The following is a 23,826-nucleotide window of genomic DNA, read 5'->3' on the forward strand; positions in this document are numbered from 1 at the left end:
TTTATCGTTTAGTTTCTATAAAAATGTTTGAAAAGGCTCCAATAACACTGATAGTCCCGTTCGGTAACTTGAATTAGAGTAGTTAATTTGAAGCCTAGCAGACAATGAGGAACACCGTTCAGTTAAAAGGAGTTATTTTTAAAAATTCAGTGTCTTACATTTGTTGTGAGGAGTGAACTAAAACCAGTTTTTGTACTAAGCTGCAAACATGCTTATTCCCGAGAGTCTCTGGAGACTGATTAGCTTTTGAAGCCTCCCTCAAGTGGGTCTGATTTTCAGCCCTGGAGGTGGCTGTAAGACTACTTTTACAACAGGTTAATTTACCTGTCGTTATGAAAAAAACAAAAAAAACAAAAAACAATCACAATATAGCTACAAAGTACTTAGAGACTACTGTAGCTGACCTCATAATGAAATTAAAATCAGAATTTGTCAAAGGGCTTGAATTCCTTGGAGGGGAGAGGGTAACCTGTACAGGAACAGGTAAAAATATTCACCATCCTCTTGGGTTAATGAGGTTGAGGCAATTTCTTGCTCAGGTGCTTTCACTTCCAGGAAAGCGATTGCATGTCTAATAGTAAGTCAGCTACATTTTGACTCATCACACAGCCGGTTGCTTCCAGTTAATGTCCTCACTGTGACAGGGATGTTAGCCAGATGAGGGGGCTTTTCCAGATGACTCACCTGAGGCCACGACCATCTGCCTGAAGGGGGGCGGAGGGCAGAAACGCTAGAAGACAAGCACGCCGAGAGAAGGGATGACAGAAAGACCGCAGCGCCGGCGGATAAATGGGTTCACGGGGGACGATATCTCACCTGGCAGATCGAGTTACACAGAGGCAGAAATGAGCACAATAGCCTTCATATATATGTTAGGTAAAAGAAAAAGGTCCAAAATACTGCAGGTCCTCACAGAACCTCAAGCTGACTGAATGGATCTGTGAAGGATACGGTGACATCTCATGTTGCCCCCACCCCAAAGGAAAAAATCCCCCGCTTGTGTGAAAGGGGGCTCACATGTCCTCACTTTTCAAAAGCACAGAGTGACACTTCAACAGTATGCAATAACACATGTGTGAGAATATGACAATAGCAGTCAGTCATGAGTCACGTCCCAGAAAAAAGCCAAACACAGTAATTCAATGGCCTTGTAACCCACTAACCTTATGTCATTTTGTTTTCCAGACGTCTTTGTTGGAAAAAGGAGAAAAAAAACCCAGCAGCCCTCTTATGGAAAACTACAAGTAAGGATCGCTTTGAAAAATGGGAGAAGGAATCCACCTACTGGCCAACAGGAGGAATCATCACTCTGATTAGAGCAGGCAGATTTATAATTGAGGAAGTACTTCAAAGACAGGAGATGTTTAACATGACATTTTAATCTGTCTGCTGCCCTATTCAGTGAGACTCATTAATCGTGGTTCTGACCTAATTCGGGTTTGACCTTTATTTTAGCATCCAGCCGGCAGTTCATTAAATCAGCACGACTCAGACTGCATTTGATATGTTAATAACTTGCTTGTTTTTCATGTGTTCCTTCAGTAAACAAAATTGGGGTGTCTCGGGGGTAAAGCAGAATTATTTTTCCCAGCTGGTGTTTGTGGTTATTAGCTGACAGCAAACTAAAAGGCGAGACTCTTTTTGTTCTTAGATTCATGCTCCAGGACAGATCAATTCAAAGATGCGGCCAAAGCTGTGGGAGAGTCAAAGGACTCTTTCATCCCACTCCTGGACCCACTGATGTCTCTGCACCGTCATAGCCCGTCTGCCCACATAGAGCTGACCCTCACATGGGTCAGCAGGATCAACAGAAAAAGAGAAAAAGAGCATCCACAGTAAATTTACCATAAAATCCACCACAGTATAATAAGGAAGGATAAAAACAGATAAACAAGGGCAACCTCCCGAGACTGATTAACTTTGTACTGACTGCTCTGAAGTCTTCTGAAATAAATGTAGTAAAACTGCTAATATTTGGGTCACTGAAACTGAAGCTGATGCTTAAAATTGTCAGTTGACTCTAGTGTTCATGGTTTGCTGCTAAGTCAGATCCAGGACCAACGCTCTTAACCGAAAACAGAAGTGACTAAAATACACTTGAATTCTGGTTAAAATGACGCAAATGAGGGTGAGTGCGAATGTTCTTCCTCAACTGTACTGAAACGGTATCATATTATCTCCGTCTGACCTTTTGACCTCCACTTTGATCTAAAATTTGACTTTTCTAGTAGCAACAAATTTATAATGTGACCCACGCCTCTTCTCTCCAGCACATACCTCTGGATCAATACTGCGATTAATATTCTCAGAACCCATCACAGTGCCATGTGTGAACACCATACCAGTCACTCCTGCTTGATCTCATCTGTCAGTCTGTCCATCACTGCTGCAGACAAGAAGTGTCTAAGAGCTGATCCCTGATGTAATCCCACCCCCACCTTGAACCCATCTGTCATTCTTAGCCACTGTCTCACTGTTGTCATCCATGCCCTGCACCTTGGATGGTCCTGCATGCTGTTTGACCACCCTGACTTCTTCATGCAGTACCACAGGTCCTTCCTTATCATATTTCTCCAGATCCACAAAACCACACAGCAGTTCCTTGTGACCTTCGCTACACTCCTCCACCAATACTCTCAAAGCAAACATCACAGTTGCTGGACTACTGCAAGCCCCTTTGCAACCCATTTCCACCACTTCTTTTTCCATGCTGTGTTATGTGCTGTTTTTATAATGCCTATGCCCATAGTAGGGAGAAAACAGCAAATATCTTTTTCTAACTGAACTAATACTTCACCCTTTCTATATCAGAAGTTCAATTTTAGGATTGCAGTGTTTGCAAATCAGTGTTTTCATTTGGTATTAAATGTATTTTAGTTTTGACATAGCTCATTTTATTCTGCTTTTGGGATCCTGTTTAGGATTGTTTAGAGAGTTAAATATTTAAATATTTATTTGATCATTTATGTTCATCTGATGTGAACCCTGTTATAGAGATGGACTGGATTCTGGCTGTGTTGCTATGACGTAACCAAGGGGGAAAATATTCTTTCTGGGGAATTTCATGGTGGAAAAATGTGCACTTGTGGTGGATGTTGTTTGAAAAGTCAAGCATCCCGTGGAAACAGAGGTTGACATTTGCTTAGCAAACCACACAAGGTCCTCACTGAGTCTTTGCTGTCTTGTCTGCTCGTTCTCCCAAAGCCCAGTGCTAGAGTAAAACAGCGCTTTATTTCTTTAGTAGATTATATTGCATGTATTTAACAACATAATGCTTGATTTTCCATGATTTGCTCATTTTCCATGTATAGATCCATGTAAGAAAAACCACAATATTTGGTGTTTTGTTCTTTCTTCTTCTCTGAACCTTTTCCTAAGCATGTTAGTCTATCTTAAGCCCCGAGGGCAGGAAGAGATGTAAGAAAAGGTTTCAACAGAGCTGTGATGAAACATAGAGGAAGGAAGAAGAAAAGTGCTAGAAGCATTTCACCAACACTTTGTATGTATCTTATTTCAGTGTGTAAATACAGGATACGGGTGAAACGTCTTCTTACATTTGTGATAGAAACACATGATTCACAACCATATCACTGGTTCTGTTTTTTTTAAACCAATTTACCCTGAAATCCATTATCCACTATTCAGGACAGCACTTGGCTGTGTTTTAGAAATTTTAATTTACTCTCTACCAGACAACATGCCTATAGTTGCAGTGAAATGCAAAGATAATGCAACCTTGTGAAAACCTGACAGGACAAAGCAATCTGCTGAGTGCCCACAGAGGCAACCCAGCAAACGTGGTTAAAACAGTGATGCTGTTTGTGAAACTATTCGTGGTATGATGGCTAAAACTGCTACACAGATGGAAAATGCTGACATTTCCACAAACAGTAGTAATCCACTCAGGCGGTCTCTAAAAGGGAGAGAAATATTTCTTAGCATCGCACTGAATTAAACAAATGTGTATCTGATTACTGAAAGGCTGAGAACCAACATCCACACACACACACACACACACACACATATATATATATATACATATATATTGCATTGGACTTTATTGGTGCCTGAGACCAATTGCAAGTAGTTGCTGCAATCAGTTGGTTGCCTACAGGTTGAGCATGCAACTCCCTCAACTTTTGTGCAACCATGTACAACTGCAACTGGGAGTGCACAGGTTGTCTGGTGTGAGACAACCTGTCTCCAAACAATTGTGGTCCAACTTCAACTGATATCAATCACTCTGTGACCTGTCTTCCTCCTCTTACCCCACCGGTTGCAGCAATGGCCCCCTCCCTGACCTTAGTTCTGCTGGAGGTTTCTTCCTGTTAAAAGTGAGTTTTTCCTTCCCACCGTTGCCAAAGAGCTTGCTCATAGGGCGTCATATGATTGTTGGGATTCTCTCTGTTTTCTTGGTACTATTGTAGAATCTTTACCTTGCAATATAAAATGCCTTGAGGCAACTACTGTTGTGATTTAGCACTGTATAAATAAAACTAAATATTATTGAAATTAATTACTGTCTAACTTAGAAATGCAGACAGATTGCCAAGATATTGCAGCAAGTCTGAGTCAGTAAGCAAATGGTTAAAGGCTAATACCTAGCACGCAACTTCTAGGTGGTAATAATGAAAATTTGTTGCTGACAAGCTCCGCCTTGTTGCATCAGTCTGTATTGTTGCACATCTCTTTGCAGTAGGGACTCAGCATTAACTCGTTGCCAACTGTTTGCTGATCATTCCTATTAATTCATATGAATCATTCATATTAATTTTACAGTTAAATCGCCATGTTGTAGAGGAATTTCTGTATCAGATGTATGAAGTTCTGGCTGGACTCTGAATGTAATGTGAATTTCACTTTACTATGGTGACATCTCCAAAGCTCCCAGGCAATACAAAAGTCAGCAAAAGCAAGCGTTCTTTTATTGTCACTGGTCATAGAAGTGAATTTATAGTACACTGTGCACTATAGTACAGACTCGGCGAACCAAAAGGATAACTTGTTACCTTTCAAAAACCATCATTTAAAACAAATATATCCAAAAATGTGACATGATTAGATTTAAAGAAGTAATGTGACTACTTATTTTGGCTTCATTTGAAATGAAACGACTTACTGTGCTTTCGTCATACCTAATCACAGCTGAAATTGCCTGCTATGACTTGTTAATTTTGAGTTTTAGTCTTGTCCTTATTTGTGGATGCATAATAAACATATAGACTGATTTAAGCTAGTACACTTATGTGTATCAAAAAGATTGCTGTTTTGGAGGAAAGTGTAAATAAAGTGTTAAACTTGCCTCCTGTCTCCTCTACAGTGAACGTTCTTTAACAGTACCCGTAATTGTATTTTCTTTTGTTGCACGAATCTCCTCGTGATCCAGCTGTCTGTTTATTCCCCCCTCTGTTTGCGTTTAGAGAAAGATCTACAGATTTAAAAGATGTCAGATGTCAGACGCTTCCTCGCCCTCGTACCTCTGAACTGGGCCAGTTCGTCTTAAAATACTGCGCTCCTCAGAGAAATGTGCCAGAACATTCAGCGTCTACGTAACACCTTGTTCCCTCCCTGCCTCCCCATATCACACTGTTATCTTCTTCTTCTTTTTTTAAACATCTGATATGAGATGATGATGAGGATAAAAAAAATTATGTAAAGGTTCACACTTTTTAAAATAGCTTTCACCTGCTCTGATTTCTGTCTTACTGGGTTTGTCAGACTGGCTCGCCACAGAGTTTTCTGAATATTTTATTCCATCTAAGTTAAAGCTCTAAATCAGATTTAAGCATTTAGGGGTTCTTTCTTCATATTACCAGATAACCCTGCCACTAATACCCTCTATTCCTCTGCTTACTTTCATCCTGTCATATTACTTTTTTATATCAGGTGTTTCGGGGTGACCAATAAGCGCCACCTTCCACTGACGTCATGACCAACGCTGCTTCTAAGGTCATTTAATTTTAATGTAGACTTAATTTTAATATCACAACAGTTGAAATAAAATAAACATTAAGAAATCAACAAATAATACTTTTAGTGTATATGGTATTTATTTATATATTCTCTGTTAAAGTAGTCTTTAGCATTAGCATTGATTTGGTTATTCGTTCAAGAGCTAACGTTATTACGTTGCCTAGCAACCACTCTTTCGCTTTCTGCTGGCAAATACTGTATAACGTAAAATAAAAATTAAAATAAAAACATTAAATCTTTCCACAGCGTCTAAAATGATAGTTTTTATTTAGCTTTTGTCAAAATATTGCTGTTGTTATTATTAGTATTTTATTAATATCCTAATATTAGTCACAGTGCGTCGTAATTACGTTACAGCGTCCCCGTCCCCCTCGTAGCCGTCCCGAGCCGCCATGGCCACTACGCACGCTTTCTGCGCACACGCCACCGTGCTGTCCTTTGTTCCTCATTCATAAAGCGGCTTCACGAGCACGGGGATGTGTCACCGTGAACCCCTCGCACGGAAAGGACCGCTGGCCCTTTAAGGGTTATGTAGCAGGGCTAGCTGATGTAGGACGAGCCGACCGTGCGTTTCTCTGCTCGAGCTCCCGCTGCCATCCTCGTCATGGCCTCCGTACACCCGCCACCGACACCACCACCGAGGATGAACCGACCAGCCATCGACCCTTCCCTTCCCGGAGCGGAGACGGACGTCAAGCCGAAGCAGAGGCACCGGTAGAGGCGAGCCGCGCCGGGGAGAGCCGCCTCACATCCAAATGCCACCCCGGTTTCCTCATCCATGCCTTCGTTTAAAGCCAAGTACAGCTATACGATAAAGAGGGGTGCGAACCCGGGCGGCGGCGGCGGAAACATGACAACGGACAAGGATTATTCTCTTAATCTGTCGGTGCAGCAAGTGCTGAGCCTTTGGGTGCAAGGCTCGGCGCTGCACCACTTCACAGGTATGCGGAATGAAAGGTGCCGCTATTCTGCTGCTTCATTTTTTTTTTTTTTTTAAATGTGTTCAGTGAAAAAGTCATCACCACCAGCAGCATGTGCAGCTTCCTTTTTAAAGAAGAATATATATAAATATCATTCAAATATATGTGGTCATTTTTCTTGTAGCCAGCAGGAAGGGCATGGCTGCTGTTATGCATAGGGGGCATCTGTGTGCCACCTTTTCATCCCACCTCCCCATCTCTGTCTCTGCAAGCTGGTGTGTTTTATTGGTGATGCTGGGCCTGAACCACAACATCAACAAAACAAAACAAAATCTCACTCTTTTATTCAGGAGTCCGTCAGGAAAAATAATGACAACATTCGGCTAATTAATCTTTCTGCTTCGTGAATGCGTAGTAAATGTGGCCTCCTCCCCCTCCTTTGTCTTTCAGTAAAGGGGCAATTAGAGGGAGGGTCCTCTTAGCGGGCAGGGATGCTGTCTGGGATGGTCCTGACTCTAGAAGTAGTGAGGCTGAGTTCAATTCCCTGTTTTATTTGAATGCAGTTGAGCCAGAGCATGTCTGCTTTGATATTGAAGGTAATATGCAGCTGTAAATACGAGATGAGGGCATCTCTGCGGGCTGATGGCTGAACTGTCACTTGTTGATACAGATGATTGAGCTGCTGCCATCAATTATGTGCTTTGTACCAAAACAAAATGCTTACAAGATGACTTTCTTCCTCCTTTTTTATTTGTAAGGAGGTTTAAGAAAAGTGGAAGAAATGCATGAAAGTTCCTATGACACAAAAACAGATCACGGGGCACCAAAAAAGCAATGTGTGGGCATTTTATCTCTTCTTTCCAAGCAGAATGAACTTCCTCAGCAAGAAATATTATTACTTGCCAGCTGTTCAAAGCATTGTCATCACTTTTCTTTTTTCTTTTTTTGAGGAAGTGGACGGGGGACCGTGTGTGTTGCACATTATAGAAATTCTTGCATTTCACTCTGCAAAGTGAGGAGCCGGACGTGTAGTCATGGCTGGCTTGGCACAGACCGGTTGTCTAATATGCAGCTGACATCCTGTGTTGAGAAACACATCATGCAGGGATGGAAGGGAAAAAAAGGCACAGTTGATCACGCTGACTCAGCAGGAAGTTGCAGTGCAATGTAGAAGTTTGTGGTATCTGAGCTGCAGCGGCGAGAAGAGAGCTGTGAGGAGCTAACGCCCCGGGGCTTTACAGAATACTGTTCACAAATCTCACACCTGACCCCCCAGACAGGTGAAAAACGACCTCCTGAGACATTAAAGAAGGTCAGGGGGGACAGTTGGGGAGCCCTGAACGGATAGATAAACTTTTATCTGTGCCCCTGGGGAGTGCTTCCTGTTTATGAGGCGTGCGCAGCAGGCGGTTTCACTTCAGAAAACCAGTGAAAAGAACATATTTAAATGTGAACAGCTACTTTGAAATTGTCTCACTTTGATGAATCACAGTCAATAAAAGCATGCTGTTCTTGTCACTCATTTATTATCTATCTGTGGGATTTGTGGTACGATTGAGATGCATTTAAGGAAGTGCCATTTACACACAGACCTTTCCGATGTCAGAGTGTGTAACTTTAGAAATCTGATGATCAGATAAATATCCAATTCTTAATCCAGCATGCACCAGGTGCTGTTAATCTGCCGATTGCTAATTGTGTGGCGACACAGGCAGAACAGCAGAGCTGCTCATGTGCAGCTCATGAGGAGAAAGGAGGAAGAGCAGAGAGACGCCAGCGTAATGCATTGCATATGCATAGATATTTACCAGCTGGAGGGCACTGAAATGTATTTAACCTCATTTATTACAGCAATGAGTGCTTTAGCCTGTCTTGATTAGAATAAATAAGTGTATGAATATCGGTTAAACAGGGAAACTCATACAACATCATGTTTATTTTGCGCTTTTATCCCTTTTTTTGTTTTTTTTTTACCTGCTTTGGTCTTAGAAAATGAAAAATATTCAATGCATTAGCCTACTTGGGGGGTGGTTAATTGACACCCAGCGGGTTAATGAACTTGTAATAGACTTGCAGAAATCCTGTATTATCAGTTCACAATAATAATGTCAAAAGGCTTTCTTAGTTTTAATTGTTTGCCTGCTGTGATTACGCGATGATCAGATTGCTAAAAAGTCATTTTATTATCTCACACAGTAACATGTTGTGTAGCTGTTCTTCGTGTAAAGCTAATCAGTTGTGTTCACTCTGCACGTTCCCTGATCTGCAGCTTTTTAGCTCAGCATGTCTGGTGTTTAGCTGTTTGCTTTAGCCTTTATCTCTTTGCAAACAAGCACACAAAAGCAAAAAGAGCTCAGGTGAAGCTGTAAAACATACACACAAAAACAGAAAGCGCAACTTGGCTGCTCAGTTAAAGGTCCAGATATTTCTGTCAGGAGTTGGCAGACAACTAAACAGAAGGTATAGTGGAGTTTAGCAGGTTCAGATAAAAGCATCGAGTCTATGTATGGGCACATGCAGCTATATTAGGAGTTAAAGCTTTGTGTGAATGCCAAGCAGCAACCTTCAGGATTTAAAAACATTGCACCAATGCTGAAGTGGCAAAAGCTGCAGTTCCTCCAGTGGCCACTTGAGGCTTTCTCCTAAAACAAGTCAATCCCCATAGACTCCTGTGTTAAAATAAACTTTAAAGCATTAAAAGCATCTTTACAGCCTCAGTGGATGTTTTCCCACATCATAACTATCAACACAGGCTTAAATTTTCTTTTCTTTCTTTCTTTTTGTAAATAAATTTATGCATCTGGATGCTAAAGTGAAGATCGTGGTCGCTTTGAGTGACAGGCGTTCCCAAGGCACCTGGATTTGATCACAGTCTGCTGGGCCTCACCTCCACTGCCATGTTTGTGCTGTTGGTGCCTTTTGGAGCATTTGCAGTGGCATTATCTTATTGGTCTTTTACTTTGCACTAATTAGCAGGTATGCTTTTCTGTGTGGTGCATGTGTACAGTTTAACGATACATCACGTCATAGTAGCTCGGTTCTCCGAAAAAGAAGAAGCATCATCCGAAATGGAATCAACATTAGCATAGTCCTCTTCTTGTTCTGCATCACGGGACAGAGTCACTGCCAGATGTGTCAGGCTGGCTCTCCCTCTCTCCACGTTTGGACAAACCCATCCTTTGTCGTCTTGAGAGGTGAACTCGGCAGCCTTCTGCTTCGAGAAGCTGCGGCTTCAACACAGGAATGGTTCATGTTCTGCAGCCGCCTGTGTACTCCAACCTCTGACGAGGCACCAAATACACGAGCCCCTGCTTTTTTAAAATTCTGTCCTGTTGACAGGCGAGCTCTAAAGCCGCCGTGCTGACAAAGACCTCGGCCTGTAGTTGCGGATTAGCAGAAGTTAATACTGTGCTCTCACTGTGTTTTAGCCTGTGTTCGCTCCTATCTCTGAACATGACACAGCACTTTACTGCACTCATTTCTCACCCTATAGGTGCTTCTTCATAGCCGTGACCACCTGCGCTGCCTGCTGTCCCCTGAAACTAAATGTGCACCTCACCTTCCAGCATCTGCTGCAATGCAAAAAAAATTAGCTGCCATGGATAATTTTAGTCGGCTGAGATAAATAACGAGCCTCGTGTCTCCACTGAACATTTCACCCGACCCATTTTCTCTCTAAATCGAGCTTGTAACTTATCAAGAAATGCAACAGATTTCCTCCAGCTATGCTATTAAATATTATTCTGACCAGCATGACAGGTTACTGTTACAGAAGAGAGATCACGCTGACATTTGGTCCTCAGTAGGTGTCCGGGTCAGGCTCCATCCATCAGTGATGGTGGAAGACTATACGGATTATTTTATCAGTAAGTAGAAACACAGAGTATCCCAGCTGTCCTCTCCATTTGTGAAATTTTTGGCAAAGTTGATCTCACTGAACCCTTACATATTGAATCTAACCGTGAGGTTTAGAGGAGAAACTTCTAGCATTTGCGGCCAATCAGCTTACCTGCCATTCACCGTTAGTTACGTTGAACTCCGCATTTTTCTTTTCTTTTTCTCAGACTTCTGCTAACCAACTCATTCCCTTAACTACACATAAACTAATGGTGTTTGTGATTGTCTGTTTAACCTGTGGATGTCTGTAGTTCTTTAGACCGAGTGGGCGATATCACAGTCTGTGTGCGATGATGTTAGCATTGCATAACCTCCTCCAGGATCTTTGAGTTTCATCTTTTCCAGCCTGCATTAAAGGCCGGCTCTCTCTACACGATGCTGAATCCTGATCAGCTTTCGTGTCATCGGGGGCTACAGTTAAGCGGGGCTCTCTCTCCCTGTACTTCCTGTATGTGTGTCTCTCTTATGTCTTGGGTCCCATCACAGATATCACTCTCTCCTCTGCTGCTGGATGCTTGCAGAAAGACAGCAGTGGATACACTGCAGCGTGATCTGCGTGCTCAGTCATTTAAGACAAAAAGCCATTGTGTTACTCCGCTGTCACGTCTCTCTCCGCCTGTCCCGGCGCTCGCCTGCCGGATCAATAAGTAGATGTAGGCACTCAGTGGACTGTGGAGGAGCTCGGTTAAATGGATATGCTAAAGAGGTCCTCGTGTCCCAGAGCTCTGAGAAATACTTGGTAATAGAATTGGGCGTTGTGATGTTTACACTGCAAAATAATGTCACGTTTCCTGTTTGCATCGCGCCCACACACAGACAGCATTGCCATGCTTCGGCTGGGTCATCCTTTCTCACTTGGTGTCTTTTCTTCTTCAGTTATCTCACGGCCAGCTGGCTCCTTCTGGCTCCCACGGTGCCAGGGGTTCAACCAAAGGCCCCTCGCTGGCAAAGTGCAATGAAGCCGGAGCCTTTTTAGACAAAGCTGGCCTGTGCCACAGAAAGACAGGGAGAACGAGGAGGAGGAGGAGGAGGAAGAGTGTGATTTTTAAATGCTGTTTACTGTTCTCATTTTCAGTGGAGTCTGTTATAACGGCAGCACAGTCTGGACCCTGCAGGGTGCATTATGTGTATTCTAGGAGAACAGTCGAGTTTGGTGGAAGCTAATTAGATGATTTTGCTGGCATTTTAGGGATTATCAGCATTTTTAGTTTGCAGACGTTTGTTTCTACAATTACATTTTTTTTTTCAGAAAGCTTATCTCCAGTCAGGATGGTCACAAAAGGCGGCCGTATGCTATTGTTTCAGACGAGATTTTCCATTTACCGCTTCATGTCGGGCTCGCTGTCTGAAATGTCGCTCTGAGCGGTTTTATACATCTCCGCCACGGGTCCATCGCCACGGTCGGCTGCCTCTTTGATGAGGCTTGACTTAGACGGTGGCTGCTGTAGATTGAAATCCTCCCCTCGCCTCACAGACGTGCAGCAGCGGCTGTAGCTCTGCATCTTGGCTGAGCTGCAGTGTTTCATCTTGGAAGCACTCTTTATAAGCAGTAAATGTGAATTTTTCAAGACTAGAACGGAATATTATAAGTTGTGTCTTCCCCCTCGGGATTACTTATTATCGGCGTTTGTTTGCATGAAGCTCTTTTGTTCAGAAGAGCTTCTTATCACTAATGCGGCTCAGTAAGGTGAAGGCCTGCCTCCCACCACTGCATGACTCTGAGACAGAGTCTCACGCTTTTATTACCTCTCTTAGACTTTCGTAGCTCTTTATTTGTCGGCTCTGATCAGTCGTTACTTCGTTGTCAGCAGGCTGTAGGAAATGCAGCAGCTCGCCTTTAGACAGGAAAGAAACATGGTGATCACACCTTTTCTGGCCTCCTTACACTGTCTTCCTGTCCATCAGGATCCAGTTTAAAATTTACTTGTTTTTAAAAGCCTTATTGGTTTGGTGCCACCTTACTTAACAGAACTTTCGGAGCCTCTGACCAGATAGTCCAGTCCAGGCTTAAAAGCAAAGTCTACAAAGTCTTTGTAGTGGCAGCTCCTAACTTTTGGAACAACCAAACTTCCCACGTACAGCTCAGTCATTTTAAAACAACTGCTTATTCTTGTTTTCTTTCAGGTCTAGATGAGCAGGATAGCCTGATGCAAATACGGCCTTATTTAATTAGTTTTATTTGTTGATTTTTATTGTGTATTTGCTGTTTATTTATTGACTGTATATTTTTTTACAACCTGAGGTTGTTGCTGAAAGCTAGGATAAAGTTTATTGAGATGGTTAAAAAAAAATTAAAGCAGCTGATGTACAGATATCCCACTAAGCCCCTGCTTCTGTCTGTGTTCAGGTTGCAGTAGTAAATAAGCAGCTTTTATCTATAAAGCAGGTTTTCTGTTACAAACCTGTTGTCTTTAAGTCCTGTTTCAAGTTTCATGTGTAATCGACGTTATGCAAACCAAAGCTGACCTTTATATGTAAATGCAGCTATTTCACTAAAATAAAGGAAGCAAAATAAATCACAAGGGCTTAAATCACCGTTTCCCAGTATCGTTGTTTTGATCATTGTGATGTCAAATCAAATCACTGTACATCAAGGATGGACATGATCACTGCTTTAAAACGTAATTAGATTAAATCAAGCTTGTAATTTATCAATAAGTGCAACAGACAGACTCTGACTAAGAATTCAAATGTTATTTTGGCCAGAGTTTTACAGAGACCATTACAGATTTATCCACTGAAGGCAGATTTCACTGACATTTGGTCCTCGGTGGGTGTCGAGGTCATCCATCTGTGTTTGTGCTCCATGATGGTGGAAGGAATATTCAGAAGTCCCAATACAACTGTGTTAACTTTTCCTTGTGTTGTGTTCCAACACAAGGAAAAGCATTGTAAAAGTATAGAAAAAGAAAAGCGAAGCCTTAAACGTGCTTTCTGTTTACAGACCAGCAGGAGGCGACTTTTATATATACTCTGTGAAACGGTCAGAAACACATAAAAACATTAAAAGCTGGGACCAGTCTGCTTCAGGATGGTTTCTTTGGTAAACAATTCATAATTCATTTTGTAAGTGAAAGCTGCTTCTGTTCCTCAGATCGATATTTAATTTCATGCTTCACCAGAAATGAAAGTACTCTGTTAAAGTCATATATATTAGAATAGGGGATTGTTGTTACTTTAATGTGCCAGCTGACTGATTTTAAAATGGTGATGTAAACCAACAAATAGGAAAAAATGTAGTCTTTATGTTTGCAGTAACTATCATTATACATCATCATTGTTATTAACCAGTAAATATAAAAAAATGTGAAAATGTAAAAATATTTATTTCAGTGCAAGCGGTGATTTCTCTAATTTGTTGCCATGTTTGATGTTCAGGCTAAAAAAAAATGTAATTGTCTGATTAATATTTATGAAACTAATCGATAATTTATTTGCTGCAGTTGTTACATTAAGAACCCCTAAGACATTATATCATACTGTACTGTAGTATATACTTATACTACTATGTGCTATACTTATACTATATCTGGAGCAACTACGCATTGTGTTCGAGAGATATTACCTGATATTTAACTTCTGAGGCTGGGCTGTACTTTTATATAATACTATAATATAATAGATGGTGCAGGTGGTCAGTTTAACCTTAATTCAGCAAGTAAAAGAAAAAAGCATTTAGATGAGAAAACATTTCAGCACACTGCCCCCTGCTGGTGAAAGCTTTAGTTAAATTGTACGTAGAGCACCTTTAATGTAAGCGGTAAATCCTGTGCTTTCAGGCTGTATCTGATCTGTGTTGTTGGCTCTCTCTCCCTGCAGAGATGTGGTACTGGGTCTTCCTGTGGTGTCTCTTCTCCTCGCTCTTCGTCCACGGGGCGGTGGGGCTGCTCATGTTAGTCATGCTGCAGCGCCACAAGCGGGGACGCCTCATCACCCTGGTGCTGGTCAGCGTGGGTTTCCTGGCCTCGCTCTCCGGAGGCGTCATCACTAGTAAGCCCATTTACTTCCCCTTTTGTTTTCTTGCTGACGGGTTATTTTTAGAGCGACCTCAGAGTGCGGCGTTCAGCACCCAGAAGAAGACGAGAGGTGACAGGAAGGCAGAGCGAGCGCTGGGTGAGGTGACCGTGTGTTAACTCGTGTCAACTAGAAGAAAACAGAAGCTGACAGAGAGACAGGGAGGAGAAAGATTTTTAGACTAATCTGCTTCTGTGTTTACCTGCCTGTTTGTTTATGTGGCCCAGGAAACTTCAACGTGTCGGCACGATAAGGGTTCATTTAATTTAACAACATTTTTGTGATTGGCTGGACTGTTGTCGCTGGTAGGAAGAGTTTGCACCCAAAAAATACCAACCACACACACACACACACACACAAATGACCTAAACACTAACTTTGAAGATATTCCAAACAACAACAACAAGAACATTTAAAGGTACATTTTGTAAAATCCCTATTCAGATTGTTTTTTAAATTCACGCCACTGAGTGTTAGATTCGTCTATGCACTGTAACAAAGACCTCTAACTAATCCTCACCTGACTATTACAATGTTTTATGTTAAGAAATCAAGGATATACTGTCCACTTTCACTCTGTCTCTTAAGCAGTCAGTAGTTTAACCAACCATCCCAGTGATGTAATGTTCTGTACGGGCACAAGTTCAGTATCTTTCCCATCTTTGCTTCCTCCTGGGCTACAGTTACTGCCCCCCCAGCTAGGCAGCCTCCCATCCAAGTACTAACCAGGCCCACCCTGGCCAAGATCAGCAGAGATTGGGCGTGTTTAGGGTGGTATGGGGATGAGCAGTGACATGCTAGTATAAAGTTAACAAATTACACTCCTACCTGGTCTTTGAGCTGCTTGGAGAAGTCTGGCGTGTTTCCTTTTTTTGTTCCAAATGCTCAAACGATTTAAATGTGGGTGTTTAGTCTTTTGCTTGAAGCAGACTTTTAGCTGCATCTACAGATTTTCTACATGTTGCTGTTCATCAGATGTCTGCAGTAACCTCAGAACAAATGGGGAAAAACAAAAAACAAAATACAGTCTTATTTCTTGACACCACCCCACTTTAAGTTAACAGTCAGTTCCTTTAGTCAATTCTAAGAGCTACATCATTACATCCAAGTGAATGTGTTAAGGTTTGGGCGGCTTTGAGACAAATTCTCAAGTAGCGACAGGCTGTTACAGTCACAGTAGGGAAAAACAGTGGTTGGAGAATGGAACACAACCAAAATGAACGCAGCTGACAATTTGATGTGTCAAGACGGCAATAAAACAGCAATAAGATGAAGTCTGTCTGTGATTAGATTGGGTGCAGTCAGTCGATTGAAAGTGGTGGAAAGTAAGCATGCATCCTCAGGCCAGGAGCTGTTGGTCGCTGCAACTACTCACTCAGAGCAAAACATTTTTCTTTTCCTTTTTCTAGTCGCAAAAAAGGTGCTGTCCTATTTTTACTCTAGTGTGACTGATCCATTAGGGTAAGAAGGTAAGAAGTCCCAGTGCACCTCAGGTCACGTTCCCTGCAGTGTCCATGGGTATCACATTTCAGCACTAATGATGATACCTGCAAGTCTGCATTAGAAATGAGGGGCAGCGGATCCTTGAAGACCAGGGGTAATTAGTCTGAGGCCATCTAATTCATCTCTCTTTGTTAACACTTAATATAACACAGTAGAGTGGTGCAGATAGTTATCTATAATACATGATGACATCTGTGGTGACTGTGAAGTAAAAATACCTTAAAATACTCTAAAAAGGCAGAAATCAGGAATTGTTAATCATTTATTTTCTACTGTGAATCAAAACGGTGAGGAAATCTGTTCGCTGTCTGCACGTTTTAATAACTGGCACTTGTTTTCATTGTTATACCAGGTGTGATATGTTATCTTGAGCTAGGACAAATATCAGTATTTTGTATCCAATACAGTGGGGCAAAAAAGTATTTAGTCAGCCACCGATTGTGCAAGTTCCCCCACCTAAAATGATGACAGAGGTCAGTAATTTGCACCAGAGGTACACTTCAACTGTGAGAGACAGAATGTGAAAAAAAAATCCATGAATCCACATGGTAGGATTTGTAAAGAATTTATTCGTAAATCATATTTTTGAAACACAAAAATATTCACTTTATTATTTTTTTAAACACTGCAGGTGAAGCTGATATCCAGGCTTTGTTTATTTGCCTTTACCTTCCCCTCACTGTATCAGTGTGAGAGCACAGGGTGTGTAAATAGACCTGCGTCTATCGTAGCGTAGGGCTCTGTGGATGACTCACTCACCGTCACAGATGTGAGCTGGTGCCCCAAAAATAGAAAAGCCGCTTTATTATTAATGTGTAGCAATCAGAGTGAGCTAGACTATTGACAGCGTCACCAGCCATGTGTACGCGAGCCCGGCACAAAATCAGAGTGTGTGTTTGTGTGTGTGTGTGTGGAGACTGCAAAGGCAGCAGTCGCAGCTGAGTAGAAGTAAAAGAAAGGTCATGCAGCACAGAGGAAATGTCAGCCTTTAATAGTTGTTTAAAGTCCTTTTCTATAACATTAAATGTCCAGGACTCTGATTTGAGCTACAGTTTAGAGTCTACAGGCCTCAGTTGACATGTTACATGTTTAAGTTTATGTTGTGTTTGGAAGGTTTGCATGATGGCACAGCTTCGTGTGTTTCAACTAAGCAAACCACAAGCACATTGTCCTTTAGACAAATGAGTCCAAATCGGAGATGTTTGGTAATAATGCAAAGTGCATAATATCAGCAGCACAAATAAATGTTATTGTCATGCACAATGGAGGAGGCGTGATCCTTTGGGCTTGGTTTGCAGCCAATGGGTCCGGGCACCTTCCAGTGTTTAAGACCTGAACACTAAACCCCTGTTGATACTAAAAGCTGAAGATTTAGACACAGAAACCAACCTCTTTCTCTTTTTAATCAGGACACACGTGCAATTTTTCTTTTAGTTTTTAATACAAACACAAAGCAAAGATGAGAAACACTCCGACTTTAAAGCCAGTGTGATGCTACTTTAGAAATACTGGTTTTCCTTCTCCACACATTATTTTTTCTTTCTATCCGCCTGACGTGCAGGTTACTGAAGAGCCTTTTGTAACGCATGTAACAACATGATATAACTCTAATCTAATTGCTGAGTATAGCACAGTAACCTGTTACATTACTGTTACTGAAAAATGTAACGTGATCACTTTGTTTTCTGTAAAAGCAGCAGCGATTGCATCCTCCACACCGTAAATATGATAACCTTGATGAAGGGAGGATTCGCTGGAGCGCTGCTGGTAGCTTTAACTGGTAAACTTTGTTTAGATTTTCTCGGCCTTCGAGTCCAGCAGTTTAAAAATAGCTCACTCGGCTTTGGTGCCTGGATTAGAGAAACGTCCTCTCCTGCTGTTTGTCTCAATCACGACTAGACGGACAGCGTGCAGTGAGAACTGCTGCAGGAAGAGCAGCGAGTCCGCTCAGAGTGTGGCTGCGAGGAGGCATGCACGAACGCTCCTCCATCACTGACAGAAGGGCGAGACCAGGAGGGACATGTTTGTCCGCTGATCCCCTGACTGTGGATGTTCAGTTGGGTTTAATGGTGACAGGCAGCTGTGTGTGTGTCTTTCTCTTTGCCAGATCTTGTATTAGCATTGACTTTTAAATTTTTTTATCTCCCTCAGGCGCGGCCGTGGCGGGCGTTTACCGCGTGGCGGGGAAAGGCATGGCACCGCTGGAGGCGCTGGTGCTCGGCGTGGGCCAGACCACCCTCTCCGTCGTCATATCCTTCTCGCGGATCCTGGCCACGCTGTGAAGAAAACCCATGACGGGGTGAAAGCGGGCAAACCGAGCCGGGCAGAGACTTTAGGCCTGCTTTTATGGAAGGACATGAGGCACAAGTCCTCTGGACCTTTTGAGGGCCGGATCCAGGGTAGAGCGCCCCCCCCCAGCGTCTCTGCACTGTGCAGGAAGGTCGTCATCGTGTCAGAGAGCAGCGCCGGGCAGAGGCTCGGCCTCAGCTTCTGGACCTGAAAGCCATGTTTCTGAGTTTCCAGAATTATGCCACTTCTTCGTGCCAAAAGCCTTCTCTGTGAAAACAGCAAGCCTCGGTGGCCGACTGACTCTCAAAGGCTTTCTGTTGAACTTTTGAGGGAGGAGGAAAAAAAATCTATTTTTTAAACAGCGACCTGTAATCGTGAGCTGATGATCTTTGGCGATCGGAACAAAAGTTCGGCAAACAAACAAAAGAACAGCAGTGTCCATCAGCAGTAAAACACCTTCATCAGTATTGAACCGCCGCCGCGCCTCTAGGCCTGCATACAGCTTCTCGCTCCTTCTCCTGAGATGGCTCGAAAGCCGCAGCATCCGACTCACGAGCAGGAAGAAGCTTTGAATTTTTGCACTTTGTAAATGTTGGCGAAGTGGCAGAGGAAAACCAGCATGTGATGATCGATTTTAAAGCGTGCCAACAACAACTCTGAGCGGAGTCAGAGGAGTAGTTTGGGGAGTGTGTTTATTGGCTTTCTTCCACAGACAGAGAGAGAGGATGAGATCAATGTCACTCTGATGTCTTTACTGTAAACAAAGGTGGAGCCGGGAGACAGTAAAGTTATCTACCTGCATCTGATTTATCTCGATTAAACAATATAACATAACATAATATAACAGGACATAATGATAATCGAGTTGCAGGAATTTGCTGTAATAATAAAAATATTTTCATTCGAAAAGTTGGAAAAGAACCAGATTAGAGAAAAGAAACGGAAATTTGACCATCCAGTATTTCCAGTGTGTGTGAGGCAAAAGTAGGTGTACCTGTGCTGTCAGTATGCAGGTTTTACGCCCATGAGCAGCAGTAAAGGCAGCTAAGCGTTCCTGTAATCATCGATCAGTCCTGTGCATCAACTCGGAGGGGTTTTTAGCCCATTCTTCCGTACAGGAGCGTTCAGACTCTGAGATTGCGGCGCGTTTCCTCGTGTGAACGCCTCGCTTCAGGTCTTACTTCGGTCAGGGATTGTATTTTCAACACATGACCTTTATTTTTCTTTGATCCTTCTTTGAGGTTCAGATCACGCACGCCTTCCTGCTGAGAGGCAGCAGGCCAGGCTCAAACCTTGACACCCCTCTTACATTTTACCCTCTAACGTCCCTCTAACGCAGTGGTAGGGAACTCCAGGCCTCGAGAGCCGTTGGTCAACACACCTGAATCAAATGATTAGTTCATTACCAGGCCTCTGGAGAACTTCAAGACATTGAGGAGGTCATTTAGCCACTTAAATCAGCTGTTTTGGATCAAGGACACATCTAAAACCTGCAGGACACCGGCTCTCGAGGCCTGGAGTTCCCTACCCCTGCTCTAACGTGTTTGATAGATCCCCTTTGTTTAAATAAATACACCTGATTGGCATCCTGTTGACTGAAAACATCCTTAGCTTCATATTCACGGTACAGACATCAGAGGGGCATCATCAAAACTTTTAGCAAGAAGGCTAATAAACGGTTTGTTGAACAAAACAGGAGCCGTCTGTAATAGGGAGTGATTTGGTTTGGCTCTTTATAGATTAATTCTTCCTTATTCAGGGTAAGAGGAGTAAAGGTGCGTCAGCATTGAAAAGGGTCACTTTGCTGCTTGAGAATCAGCATATTCCCAGAGAAATCGCTCCGAGTGAGTCTGTGAGTCCTGCAGGTGCAGATTTTCTGGAGCCCCGGTCCTCCTCGGCTCACCGTAGTGCTGCTTATGTCTGCACTGTTTCAGTATAAACTCCCCGTGGAAAGCCATCCTTCCCTCCCCGGAGAAGGTCACAGATTGTGCTGCTCTGATTTATTTTCTTCTTCTTCTTCTTCTTCTTCTTCTTCTTTTATTCTATGCCTACTTTTTTCTTTATTGTTTTGTTTATGAACCCATGCTCCTTAAGTTTAACTTTGCACGTTGCACTGACTTTAATCTGCCTTGTTTTAGATCAGTGTGCATTGACCCGATGCTATACACACGCAGACACAGATTATGATGATGAAGATGATGCTTTGGAAAAAACAAAATAATGTGAAGACTGTGCTCGAAGTTACTGTATGTAGATGCCAGACACAGGCGGTGCCGAAGAAAGTTCAACTTTGCCCAAACCTTCACCCAGGAGGTCGAAATACCAAAGTATCGCTCACAGTCTAGCTTTACTCATCCCGTTTTCTCATCTTACTGACGTCAACATAAAGAGTTAGTGGTTTTATGTACTTTTTAGGGACATTTGCACATTCAAAAATATGCTCGTGCTGATTTTTATTTCTTTTATTTTTTTGCGGTTTTGTGGCTCTGAAGGTAAATTATGTAATGATGTAACAGTTTACTTTCACTACCAGCTCAGCACACAAGAGGGCGATATTGCACTGGAATGAAGTAGCAGCAGGAGCCTGAATGCCTGTGAGATGATTGTGGGGTTTGGAAATATTGAACAAAAAAAAAGGTAAATGACCTGAAGCCCCTCCCCCTGTTTATTTTCCCCCTGTACCACTGGGTTGCTCTGCACGTGGTCTGCACCGCCCGTTTGAATGTGTAAGCTCAGCCTTCAGGGACCAATCGTGACTCACCTGCTGTCGGTGAAATCTGTTTCTGCGGGCACTTTGTGCATGTTCGTATGCGGCTCACAGGAGACTGATGAGCATCGTTGTCGCCGTGTTCGGTGTCGGTCTGAGCAGTCGTGCTTGTGACTAGAATAAAAGGATTTCCATGTGTTTTCTTTCATTGCGCTGGTGGTCGGAGAAGGGGTGTGAGGACCTACTACAAGTGACAGCAGTTTTACTGTCTTTACATAAAGTGGTTTTTTTTATGTGGCGATTAAAACTGCAAGAATGGACTCGATGCTGTCAGATCTGCACATCCAGAGCTGTACATAGCCGCAGTGTGCTTCATAAACAAACTAACCGCTGAATAGCATTCGCACCCGGTGCCATTACTGGTCATGACGGATATATGTGTGTGTTTTTCCGCTCCAGGTTCTGTGATTGAGCCGTGTGACCGTGAGTGTGCGTTGTAATATCTAAAGGAGACACCCAGCTCAATAATCCTGTCTCTTTCAATAGGCTTATGATAGAAGCTGCACCCACCATTCGTACCAACACAGCCACCACCTCAAGTCTGCTGTTGCCCAAATGCCACAAATCCCGCCCCCCTCTCTTCCCAACCCCGAACACATACTGTGTACCCGCCGCTGTGGCTGCATGTGCAACGCAGCTCAGGTAACATGTGAATGGACTAACATGGACAATCCACCCAGAGACAAAGCTGTACATAAAACCCAAAGTGGCACTTCTCCTGTAGATAATGTACAATATCTTCTTTTTTAATTTTGTACCAGCCAAACTGCTGATATTTATAACTATTGCCTATTTATGTACAAACTGTTCTCCTGTACATACTCAGCAGGCGGTTGAAATAAAAATCTTTTGCAGCATAAAAAGCTCAGGAGTGTTGTTTCTGCTCTTTATGGATCGTCTTCGTCTCACAGCACAAACAGGAGGAGTGCGGAGGAACCTGGTGATAATGTTATGATATGTGTATCATATTTAATGCATCAGTTTTTGATACCTCTACATCATCAGTGTGATTTGTCTTAACTGCAACCCCGTTATATGTTTTCATAATAGCCAGGAAACCTACGCCTTCTTTGGGTAAACTGATGGCCAGCAGGGGGCGACTCTGCTGGGTGTGGAAGAGTCAGCGGGGAAAGCGGCCCTCTGCTCTCTGGTTCTGTGACCTCATTGAAACTCTTTCCTGTGGGCTCAGTCAATAATTTCAGGTCATACTGAATAAAAAATGAAGTTAATTTAGTAAATTATTGGTCACTGAGTGAGAAAGGAGGATCATTAACAAGTGAGCAGTCCTTCATCAGGCCTTCACCAGCTAGTGAGTTACATTATGGTGGCTGTGTCTGTCTTTTATACTGTATGTGGTTAGAAATTAAGAGGAAGGTTTTTAAAGTGTAGATTCAGCAGAAAAAAATTAGTCTTTTGGATACTTTTGATGGAGATGAACAGTCAGGTCCAGAAGCATTTGAGTGGTGGCACTTTTTTTTCTTTTGAGCACCACCTCAGTTGATTTGAAATCAAGACTTTCAGCTTTAATTCAAGGGGTTTAACAAAAGTGAACCGTAGAAGCATTACAGTCATTTTTGTCCACAGTCTGACGTTTTCAGAAGTTCAAAAGTAATGGACAACAGGCAGTTTCGTGCCCAGGTGAGGCTGGCCATGAAACTAACCAGATAAAAGCTTTGGAGTTGATTCCAAGTGTTGTTCTAAGTGCATTCAGTATGAGGTCCAAGAGCGGGAGGCCATCATTCAGTTGAGAAGCCAAAATAAGCATATCAGCATATAAAGACCATATTATTGTCCAAATGCTTAATAGACCTGACTTTATGGGCTTTTTAAAGGCTGTACAATTTAGTGTTTAAGATCACTAACAATGGTGACTGTGCCTTTTAATCTACCTAAAAGTGATAAAAGTTGTAGTTTTCTTTAACAGTTTTATTGGATTTACTTAAATAAAATTTAAATTTGAGCAATATTTCCTCTTTTTACATATACAAGGATCAAAAATGACTCTTTAAATCTGACCAGCTCCCTGTTTTTATTCTTGGATTACTTCCATATGAGCAGCATGGACTAATAATCCTCATTTGTCTCAGAACTGGCCCTTGGTGCAGCCTCTCAGTTCATCCTTCATCTGAAACAAACTGTTTCAGCTCCTTTTGAAGTTCAAAGTAATCTTTATTAAGGGTATCTGCTCTCACTGACATCATGAAGAGCCACGATCAGAAAAACTGTGTCAAGCTTATAGGGATTACTTGCCCGTGTGCTCGCCTCATTATTTCAAACCCTTTTTAATGACAGAAAATAAGCCAGACACAGCATTTTTCTAGCTTTGTTAACCACTAAAAGCACTTAACATATTAATATGGTGCACTTTACTGAGCAGTTATCGCACATGCTTGCACTGCAGCTTTGAGCCTCTGTTATGTATTTAAACTCTCATTATTTTTTACATTGTGTTGTTGTGATTGT

General features: G+C 42.4%; 1 protein-coding gene across 1 annotated transcript; it reads left to right on the plus strand.

Annotated features, from left to right (window-relative positions):
- The first annotated feature begins 6,366 nt into the window (after window positions 1–6,366).
- Window positions 6,367–21,818, plus strand: tmem170b (transmembrane protein 170B). The gene is made up of 3 exons (XM_080862254.1): window positions 6,367–6,914; window positions 14,610–14,780; window positions 18,459–21,818. Exons 1-3 carry the CDS (start codon window positions 6,752–6,754, stop codon window positions 18,587–18,589), a joined length of 465 nt encoding a protein of 154 aa, XP_080718380.1. The 5' UTR covers window positions 6,367–6,751; the 3' UTR covers window positions 18,590–21,818.
- Window positions 21,819–23,826: the final 2,008 nt, after the last annotated feature.

The sequence above is a fragment of the Rhamphochromis sp. 'chilingali' genome (genome assembly GCF_963969265.1).
Source record: "Rhamphochromis sp. 'chilingali' genome assembly, chromosome: 17".
NCBI classification, from domain to species: Eukaryota; Metazoa; Chordata; class Actinopteri; order Cichliformes; family Cichlidae; genus Rhamphochromis; species Rhamphochromis sp. 'chilingali'.

Coding starts and splice junctions, on each gene's coding strand:
- tmem170b (XM_080862254.1), top strand. CDS start 6,752: ATGCCTTCGTTTAAAGCCAAGTACAGCTATACGATAAAGAGGGGTGCG. Junction 6,915..14,609: donor GGCGCTGCACCACTTCACAG/GTATGCGGAATG, acceptor CTCTCCCTGCAG/AGATGTGGTACTGGGTCTTC. Junction 14,781..18,458: donor CTCCGGAGGCGTCATCACTA/GTAAGCCCATTT, acceptor TATCTCCCTCAG/GCGCGGCCGTGGCGGGCGTT.